The 11325-nt window shown below is 34.2% G+C and overlaps 1 protein-coding gene across 1 annotated transcript; it reads left to right on the top strand.

Annotated features, from left to right (window-relative positions):
- Positions 3315-3897, top strand: LOC110264192. The gene is made up of 2 exons (XM_021105853.1): positions 3315-3425; positions 3506-3897. The coding sequence occupies exons 1-2, from the start codon at positions 3369-3371 to the stop codon at positions 3806-3808; spliced, it is 360 nt and encodes a 119-aa protein (XP_020961512.1). The 5' UTR covers positions 3315-3368; the 3' UTR covers positions 3809-3897.

The following is an 11325-nucleotide window of genomic DNA, read 5'->3' as shown; positions in this document are numbered from 1 at the left end:
GAGTAAAATTATTATAAAAAAATATTTTATAATAAATTTTATGTACTTTTTATGTACTTTTACTATAATTAATTATTATCAATATTAAACTAATAAAAAAGAATTTAAGCAATACATTATTTTTATCTAAACTTATATATTTTGTCCACACTTTACTTAAAATCCACTCTTAAATAAATTTAAAATTAAGTGTGAATTTGAAAAGGATGCAAAAGGCTAAAGGGACGGGAGAAAAATGCTGCCTTGCTTTCAATTTGTTAAGTGTAGATTTTGTGTGATCTAAGTTTGGACATGTGTTAAGGTTTTTGGCAATCCTTAGTTGACTCTTAAATTGACCTACCTAGGATAACAAAAGAAAGATGACTGGAATAATTTGAAGAGAAATTTTTGGAACCAGCTATTTTTATTATTTTTATTTATTTATATATGCAAATTTAAAAAAATATAAATACAAATTGCATTGATTTTGGAACCAACTATTTTAATAAATTCATGCATACATACGATATAGAAAAAAATCATATGTAGAATAATATTATTAAAAATAGGAGTAACATTATTATTTTTCTAAAACATTCATGCTAGCCAATATCATCTAATACAGCTAGGTTTAGAACATCATCATCTAGCAGGTTATTTTCTCTCTTTATTTTTCATATATAATTAATTGGGCTTTATTTTCAGAAAATTAATTAATATGAATAATTTTTTTTAAAGAACCAAAATGTTTTTAAAGGAACCAACAAAGAACCAAAATGTTTTTTTTTTTTTGGGTTTACAAGGACCAAAATATTTATACCAATCTCATTTGAGGTTTAGAATACTTCAAAAATAAAATATATATGTAGCGCTTTTTTGGAGTTAAAAAAATAGTCCTTACGTAGGGCTAACAAATTTTTGTGAGTTTTCTTTTGAGTAAAAGGCCCATAAGGATGGAGAAAGTGCCACTCCTAGAGTGTATTGGGCTCTTCTTTTAGGTCTTTCTTCCCACAATATATTCTAATTCGATATGTTAAATATTAATCTATTGCAGATCTAAATTTTATTTAGAAATTTGTTAATAAGTGTTGTATACACATGACAAAATTTGAGCTCCTGACACTTGTTTAAACGGATCCTTTGACCAATCCAACTTAGTTTCTTTTTGGGTCTATTTAATGTCCATATTGATTAGTTGAATTTTTATTGAAGGCCCATAACTCCTAAGGTTGCAAGTAATGTTATCTTTAAATTAGTGTAAAAAAAAATGTTCTGAAATTATAGAGGACTACTGTTGTGATAAGATTGGATGTCAATTAATATAGGCGGTTGATATTTATTTCCAACACTGAATGAACTTGGAAATCAAACTTCATATGCCTATATATAGAGGCAATCTTAGGAATGTTATACACACAGTAATAAAACATTCCATTTTTTCTCTTATATAATATCCTTCTCTTTATATACTACCAATAAATTTTTTCTCTCTTTGATCTCTTTGTTATTTTAAATTATAATATTTATAATATTAGTAAATAGATAAACTACTTATATTATAGTGATATAAGAGTATATTTATATTTTTCTATTTTATATTATTTTACAACACGTTATCAGCACGAGACTCTGATCAAATTTTTAGGAAGACTTAGGTAACAAATTTTTATTATGTCGAAGCTCTCTCATCTTGAATTCAATGCTCTTGATATACCTGGAAATAATTATTTATCATGGATACTAGATGCTAAAATCCATCTTGATTCAATGGATCTTGGAGATACCATTAAGGTTGAAAATAATGCATCCCAGAAGGATAAAGCCAAAGTCATGATTTTTCTTCGTCGTCATCTTGACGAAAGATTGAAAAATGAATATCTCACATTAAAAGATCCTGCAGATCTTTGAAAAGACCTTGAAGAAAGGTACAATCATAAAAAAACGGTGATACTTCCTCAAGCTCGATATGAATGGACGCACTTGCGTCTACAAGATTTTAAATCTATAAATGAATATAATTCTGCAATGTTTCGAATTACCTCACGAATGAAATTATGTGGGGAAAAGATAACTGATCATGATATGTTGGAGAAAACTTTCTCAACCTTCCATGCCTCGAATGTGCTCCTACAGCAGCAGTATCGAGAAAAAGGGTTTAAAAAATATTCTGAGTTAACTTCTTGCCTTCTTGTTGCTGAACGCAACAATGAGTTGCTCTTGAAAAATCATGAAGCGCGCCCAACTGGCACCGCCCCATTTTCTGAAGTAAATGTGCCAAATTACCCCAGAAGAGGTAAATGGCAAGGTTTTAATAACAAGAAAAATTATGGAAGGAAAATGAATTATATTCAAAAGAGAGGATCTCACCAGAAGTGGGATAAAGAAAGAAATATCGGGCAAAATAAATCAACAGATGATAAGTGTTTCCGTTGTGGTGGAAAGGGCCATTGGTCACGTACCTGCCGTACCCCAAGGCACCTAGTCGATCTTTACCAGGCATCTTTGAAAAAGGACGACAAGGGAAAAGAATCGAATTTCGTTTCAAATGATGCTGAAAATTCCACCACTCATTATGATGTATCTGATTTCTTTGAGGATCCTGAAGGAAATATTGGTCATTTGATCAATGATGGAATAGTTTAATGTGTGAGATTGTTAAGTATTCATATAAATAAATAATGTAAAGAACTTATTGTTAGGTTTTATTTTCTATGTATTTAAGTTTCAAATATGATGAAGTATTAATGTTTATGAATTTTGAAATCATTAAATATGTCATGTTTTAAAATAAAGAGTGAACACCCAACTCGGTCCCTGTCCTTTTTTTGGATAGACATCACGGCCCTTGTCCAAAAAAAAAGGGACATATCGGTCCCTGTCCCATACTTTTGTGAGACATCCCGGTCCTTCCGTCATCTCCCCTGACCAAAACAGATGGAACTTGCCTACGTATCAGTTAATGTTGCTGAGTTGGAGGTTAATAATCTGTTAAGTTCCACGTGGCCATTAAGAAATGGACAGGGGTCGATTTGTCCCCCTTTGGAGACCTAAAACTACGTCGTTTTAGTGGTTCTCGCCACGTGCTATTAGGGAATGGTAAGGGGTCGTTCTGTCCCGCTGTAGAAATAAAAAACGACCTCGTTTTTAGTCTTCACTGAAATACAATGGTTTGAAAGTGATTCGACGCTGCTAATCTCTCACTCTTCTCCCAACCCAAATACAAACCCTAGGAGACCATGATTGGTAATGAAGAGCGTTGTTCATCATCAAACCCACGAAGTAGAGACGATTCAGGCTGGGACCTAAATTTTGGTGGGAGTGCTGGAGCTCCGAGGAAGAAGAAATGGGTTGCCTCAATTTGTTATTGTGGCTCTCATGCAATATTGTTCATGTCAGGGATGGTGAAGAATCCAGACAGATTATTCTTTCGCTGCCCAAAATTCAAGGTAGTTTTTGAGAGTTTAGCTAATTTTTTGTTTTCAATTTCTATTCCACAGATGATAACAAATGTTAAACTTTTTTGTAGACTGAAAAATGGCATTGCAACTTCTTTGCATGGCTAGATGATTATGTATCTTCATGTGGTGAGGATGCTAACAAGGCTGTCTCATTTGGGGCATCAAAGCAGAAGCAGAATCGATTGGAAGGCCATGGTTATGTGGTGGATAACAAAGTTAATGAGTTGGAGAAAATATTAATTGGTTTGGAGGATCAATTAGATTACTGTAGACTGAAAATGGGTGAAAGTAGATGTATTAGGTATGGGTTTGATTTGTTAGCATTTTTTAGTGGGGTTGTAATTGCAAGCTTGTTTAGAGCAAGTGTGTAGGAATTTGATAGCTGAATTTTGGTATTTCACTGAGTTGAGTTGTGAACAACACTTTTGATGATGAATGAAGTAGAAATTATTGTGTTGAATTTGTAAAATTTGAACCATAGCCTGTGATGAATATGTTAAATCTCATCCCTATATTGATAGATAATGGCATATATGTCATGACATAAATTTAACAAATATGCATGCTAGCTAAGTAGCACTAAGTATCTACAGTCAAAGAAAGATCCATGTTAATATATTGATAATTAAGGAACAGTATAGTTGTTGAAACAACTTAACACATAATATGCCATTCAAAATATGGGCAGTAACATGACCCTGAGTCAGATAACCAAAATATAGGGATCTCAACCAAAAGCCCTATACCTAAAACCAATAGTAGTAAGTAGCAAAACATAGAAGTTTTTTTTGAAGCAAAACATGTGTCCTAAAAGCTTGTAGCCAAGATACAAAACAACAACGAAAGGTACTCCAAGTTCACATCTTTTTTGGTTTCTACAGCGGGACAGAACGACCCCTTACCATTCCCTAATAGCACGTGGAGAAAACCACTAAAACGACATAGTTTTAGGTCTCCAAAGGGGGACAAATCGACTCCTGTCCATTTTCTAATGGCCACGTGGAACTTAACAGACTATTAACCTCCAACTCAGCAACGTTAACTGACACGTAGGCAAGTTCTGTCTGTTTTGGTCAGGGGAGATGACGGAAGGACCGGGATGTCTCACAAAAGTATGGGACAGGGACTGATACGTCCCTTTTTTTTGGACAAGGGCCGTGATGTCCATCGAGAAAAAGGACAGGGACCGGGTTGGGTGTTCACTCTAAAATAAAATTTTAGTATATGATATTATTTTATGTGCAGAATTTCTTAGAAAAATAATTCCAATCAAGTTTTCAATTTAACTGTGCATACTACTCATTTTATTATTATTTGTTTTTGAAGAGAATGGCAAGGATATGTAATGAAGATGTATGCCTTGCGGATAGTGCAAGTGCGCACACTATTCTCAAAAGTGATATATATTTTACCCATCTTGTGCCAAAAGAAGAATGTGTTAATACTATAATTGGCTCAGGCAATGTGATTGAAGGCTCCAGAAGAGCTATAATTTTTTTTCCCAGAGGAACAAAATTCATAATAAATAATGCACTGTTGTCTACCAAGTCTCGAAGAAACTTGTTGAGTTTTAAAGTTATTCGCCGAAATGGATATCATATTGAGACTATGAATGAGGAAAATCATGAGTATTTATGTATCACAACTCATGATTCAAATAAGAAAGTTATATTAGAAAAATTATCCTCACTTTTATCTGGGTTATATTATACCAAGATTAGTGCAATTGAATCACATGCCACTGTAAACCAGAAGTTTACTAGCCCAAATGAATTCATAACTTAGCACGACCGATTGGGTCATCCAGGAACAACCATGATGAGGAGAATTATTGAAAACTCCCATGGACATTCACTAAAGAACCAGAAGATTCTTAAATCTAGTGAATTTTGTTGTGCTGCATGTTCTCAGGAAAAGTTAATTTTAAGACCATCACCAGTAAAGATTGGATTTGAGTCCCCTGAATTTCTAGAAAGGATTCAAGGTGATATATGTGGACCTATTCATCCACCATGTGGATCTTTTAGATATTTTATGGTCCTAATAGACGCATTTTCGAGATAGTCACATGTGTGCTTATTATCTTCTCGCAACCTGGCGTTTGCGAGATTACTGGCTCAAATTATTCGATTAAAAGTACAATTTCTAGAAATTTCAATCAAAGCAATTCGTCTTGATAATGCTGGTGAATTTACTTCCCAAGCTTTTGATGCATATTGTATGGCTAATAGAATAAGTGTTGAACATCCAGTAGTTTATGTTCACACACAAAATGGGTTAGCAAAATCACTTATTAAACGCCTCCAATTAATTGCTAGACCCTTGCTTATGAGAACAAATCTCCCAACCTCGGTTTGGGGGCATGCTATTTTACATGCAGCAGCACTTATTCGTTTGAGGCCAACGAGTTACCATCAGTTCTCTCCTATGCAACTAGCATTTGGCCAGCAGCCAAATGTTTCCCATTTAAGAATATTCGGGTGTGCGATATATGTTCCCATTGCACCACCTAATCGCACCAAAATGGGACCCCAAAGAAAATCGGGGATATATGTTGGATATGATTCTCCCTCTATAGTAAGGTATCTTGAGATACAAACGGGAGATGTATTTAAAGCCCGGTTTGCGGATTGTCATTTTGATGAATCAAAATTTCTAACATTAGAGGGAGAGAATAAGCTTCCTGAAAAGGAACTTAATTGGAATGCATCATCGTTGATGCATTTAGATCCTCGATCAGGGCAATGTGAACTAGAAGTTCAAAAGATTATACATTTGCAAAGAATAGCAAATGAATTGCCTAATGCATTTTCCAATACAAAGAGAATAACCAAATCTTATATACCAGTGGAAAATGCCCCAATTCGAATTGATGTCCCAGTAGGACAAATAGCCACTGAAGCAAATACACGCCAGAAGTGTAGCAGGCCTGTCGGTTCCAAAGATAAAAATTCTCGAAAGAGAAAAGAGGTAAATAATATTCCTGTTAAAAAAGACATAGTAGAGACACCTGCAGTTGTCCAAAATTCTGATATAGTTTTAATGCCAGAAGACGTTCAGGTACCTAAAAATTGTGAAAATGACGAGATCTCGATAAATTATGTCTTTACAGAAAAGAAATGGGACCGAAATAAGATAATTGTCAATGAAATATTTGCATATAATGTGGCATTGAATATCATGCATGAAAGTAAGGATCTTGAGCCAAGATCAGTCGAAGAATGTCGACAAAGGAATGATTGGCCAAAATGGAAAGAAGCCATGAAGGCTGAGTTAGACTCACTTGCAAAACGTGAAGTCTTTGGACCTATAGTCCGTACACCAGAAGATGTAAAACCTGTTGAATACTGGTGGGTATTTGTGAGAAAACAAAATGAGAAAAATGAAGTTGTGCGCTATAAAGCCCAACTTGTGGCACAAGGTTTTTCACAAAGGCCCGGTATAGATTATGAAGAAACGTATTCCCCTGTAGTGGATGCGATAACATTGCGTTATTTGGTCAGTTTATCTGCATATTGTAAACTGCATATGCATTTAATGGATGTGGTAACAGCCTATTTGTACGGCTCATTAGATCGTGATATCTATATGAAAGTCCCTGAAGGGTTAAAGATGTCTAAACCATCCGATGAATATTCGCAAGGGTTATACTCAATCAAATTGTAAAGATCTCTATATGGTCTGAAGCAATCTGGACGAATGTGGTATAATCGTCTTACTGAGTATCTGGCCAAAAATGGATTCAAGAATGATGATATCTGTCTATGCGTTTTCATAAAGAAATCTGCATCTAGGTTCATTATAATTGCTGTGTACGTTGATGATTTAAATATCATTGGAACTCCTGAAGAGATTCCAACAATTATAAAAACTCTAAAAGAAGAGTTTGAGATGAAAGATCTTTGAAGAACTAAATTTTGTCTCGGCCTGCAGATCGAGCATATAAAAAATAGGATCTTTATTCATCAAACAACATATACAGAGAAAATCTTGAAGAGATTTTATATGGATAAGTCACATCCATTAAGTACTCCAATGATCGTAAGATCTTTGGATGTGAAAAAGGATCAATTTCGTCCTAAAGAAGAAAATGAAGATATCCTTGGTCTTGAAGTACCATATCTTAGTGCCATTGGAGTACTAATGTTCTTGCTAATAATACGCGACCTGACATATCATTCGCGGTGAATTTACTAGCAAGGTATATTTCCTCTCCAACCAGAAGACATTGGAGTGGAATCAAGCAAATCTTTCAATATCTTCATGGAACGGTTGATATGGGATTATTTTATCCCTATGGATCTAAGTCACAATTAGTTGGCTATACAGATGCTGGATACTTGTCTGGTCCACATAAAGGGAGATCTCAAACAGGATACCTATTCACATATGGTGGTACAGCCATATCATGGAGGTCCACGAAATAGACGATTGCTGCAACATTCTCTAATCATGCCGAAATACTAGCGATACATGAAGCTAGTCGCGAGTGTTTTTGGCTGAGGAGTTTGATTCAATATATTCTGTCATCACGTGGACTGATTGATCATAAGATAGCTCCAACTGTCTTGTTTGAAGATAATACAGCATGCATTGCTCAACTTAAGGGTGGATACATCAAAGGTGATAGAACAAAGCATATTTCTCCCAAATTCTTCTTCACTCATGATCTTCAAAATCAAGGGACAATTGATGTCCAACAGATCCGTTCAAGTGGCAATCTGGCAGATTTATTCACAAAGTCACTCCCAAAATCCTCCTTTGAAAGATTGGTACATGAGATTGGGATGCGCCAGTTTCGAGACATTAAATGATATTGACAAGAGGAGGAGACTGTACTTTTTTTTTCCTTGATCAGGTTTTTTTCCATTGAGTTTTTCTTGACAAGGTTTTTAATGAGGCAGTCCCCATCACTAGAGGATTTTGTACTCTTTTTCCTTCACTAAAATTTTTTTCCCATTGGATTTTTCTTTAGTAAGATTTTAACGAGGCAATAATTCTAAATGGGCATCCAAGAGGAAGTGTTGTGATAAGATTGGATGCCCATTAATATGGGCGGTTGATATTTATTTCCAACACTGAATGAACTTGGAAATCAAACTTCATATGCTTATATATAGAGGCAATCTTAGGAATGTTATACACACAGTAATATTTAAATTAGTGTGAAAAAAAAATATTTTGAAATTATAGAGGACTACTACCTATATTTTAATTATTTTCTTAGAAAAGTGATAATGCTACTTTTTCTTATAAGATTTTTTTCAAATTACTCTTTATCTATTTATCATAGTGAAAAGAGAAATATTTATTATGAGGATACTTTCAATATAACATATAATAGAGAAGCGTGTTCTTAATAATTTTGTGTTATTACCTTAGGAAAATAAGAATTGATCGAGCGAGGACACTTGCATAGTGACATAGTGTGGTGTCCAGTTTATGGTTTTCTAGCCACTAATGGTTAATCATTTTTTTATTGAGTGAATACTCCATTCGGTCCCTAACAATTATTTTGAAAAGATAACAAGGCTCCCAAAAAAAATATTCAATTCGGTTCTTAATATTTTTGTTAGGACTGATTAGTTCCTATACAAAAAAAAAACAACCAGAATTTTTTTTGTACATAGGCCTCATTATCCTTTCAAGATAATTATCAGGAATCGGATTGAATTTTTTTTTATTAAAGACCTCATTGTATTTCGAAATAATTGTCAGGACTATTTTGAGTTTTATTCTTTTTTATTATATATTTTAGTACTCTTATATTACCAATAACCAAGGTGTTGTTATTGAACACAGCTAAAAACAAGGTGTTCTTTTGTCACCTAGAAAAAGCAAGTGTTTCTTTTACTAGGCCCATATATATATATATCCTTTTATGAAAACAAAAGTGATTTTGAACAAAAAGTAGTGATAAGGATCAATTTCAGAAACAAAAATTTTATTTAATATGACGTGGGTGTGACGAGATACTGCAAAGGAGAACAATAGTAGTGGCTATAGCCTTAATGGACCAAAGTTAACAGTGAATTATTTATATTTTAAGTTTGAGTATTTTCAAATTTAATTATGGAATTTATTTTCATGTATCAACACACTATTTAATGTAAAATAATGCTATATATTTAAGTTTTTTTATTAATTAAATTTAATTAAATTGATCTATTATAATAAAAATTAGTTATAGTTAATATTATTTAAAGTTTTATTATTTAACTTGATTAGACTTAATAGACTTAATTCGGTGAAGCTTTTTGAACAGGTGTTTATGCTTTTTAAAAGCACAAGTTCTTCATTTTTTGATTGGTAAATCAAAAAGATCACGTACTATATTTCTTTTTAATGTATTGTTATATTATAAAAATAGATAAATTTTAAATTTATTATTTAAAAAATTATTTAAATTTATTATTTAAAAAATTATTTAAACGTATGATGAATAATTTTGTAAGAATTTTTATACGATTAATTATATCAAAATCAAACTCTTTAATTGTGATTGCTCATAAATTTAATTTATCTAATCAGTCAATTGTATGCTTAAAAAAAATACTAAATAGTGAAAACCATATGTAAATATATATTGAAGATCATTTTGTTTAGATATCAAAGTTTTTATAAAAAATTGTGACGTTTGTAACACTATCTTTTTATGTGCAGTCTATATCTATAATTTATTTTCTTTTCTCCAAACAATATATAAATATAAAGTTAGTCTCTTTTCTCAAAACACTATATAAATATAGAGTAATTCACCTCTATAAACAAAACAATTTTAAAATTATCTGAATTTTCTAAAAACAAAAACATCACTTAGATATTTCATTCAATAATTTTATGTGAATCGAATTCATTGAATTTGAATATGATTAAATGGATTTAAGTGTGTCGCATAAAAAATTTATCTTTTAAAGTATCAAAAATGTCGCAATTAGCATCATGCTTATAACAGTTGGGTTAAATTGAACTCTAATCATAAACTAAATCTCGCTGAATATAAAATTAATAACTTAAAAAATCTAATATAGTCTACAACTTTTTTAGGTATCATTTCAAGTTCTCAAAATCTAACCAACTAACATATTATTACTTCTACACAGCGATTATATTTGTTACGGCCTGGCCCAAATATCGCGAGGGCCGACCCGACCCGAACGGTCGGGTGCGAGGCACTCATCCCCCGATCCGGACACGCGTCCTTGACAGCTCTCTACTACAGCTATCTTGGAAGCTTCGAGGAAGGTGGATCTGCCCTTGTGGGACCCACTTCTGACACAATATATAAGGGGAAGGTCATACCCCTCCCCCAAGGTACGTCACTAGCACATTTACACCTTTTCACCTTGACTGACTTGGGCGTTGGAGTGTCTTTGCAGGTGACACCCCCCTCTCCACCCGAAGAGCTCGTGATATCGGATACTCCACAAACCACACGCCAGGCCCTAAGAGCGACCGAACCTCACAATCAGCATCCACGATCCATCCCTGAACCGTCCGGTCTCCTGAAGAGCCGAACATTGGCGCCGTCTGTGGGGACTGAAAATGGATGCTATGCCAGGTGCGGCGGCCTCCGTGGCTTCCTCTCGGGGACGCACGAGGTCCCCCCCATGACAGTCTGAACCGTCCTCACGGTCCAGAGAACGATGCCCCTTTGGGGGAACTGGCAGCGGCAGCGCTAGGATAATGTAAGAACTGTGCCATAGGGTGCAGAACCTGGAGCGCCAGCTGGCCGACTAGGAACATCGTCAGTAAACCTCCGACCCAACCTACTCCCCATCTCCCGAGAGCCACGGAAGAACTTCTCAGAGAAGTCTCTTCCGGCGCACACCCACTCCAAGATCTGAATCTGAAAGTAGCCGGGAAGACGAAGAACGCCCGAGGAGAC

Source organism: Arachis ipaensis, chromosome B06 (genome assembly GCF_000816755.2).
Source record: "Arachis ipaensis cultivar K30076 chromosome B06, Araip1.1, whole genome shotgun sequence".
Classification (NCBI taxonomy): Eukaryota; Viridiplantae; Streptophyta; class Magnoliopsida; order Fabales; family Fabaceae; genus Arachis; species Arachis ipaensis.
This window is presented reverse-complemented; position numbering and strand designations above follow the sequence as displayed.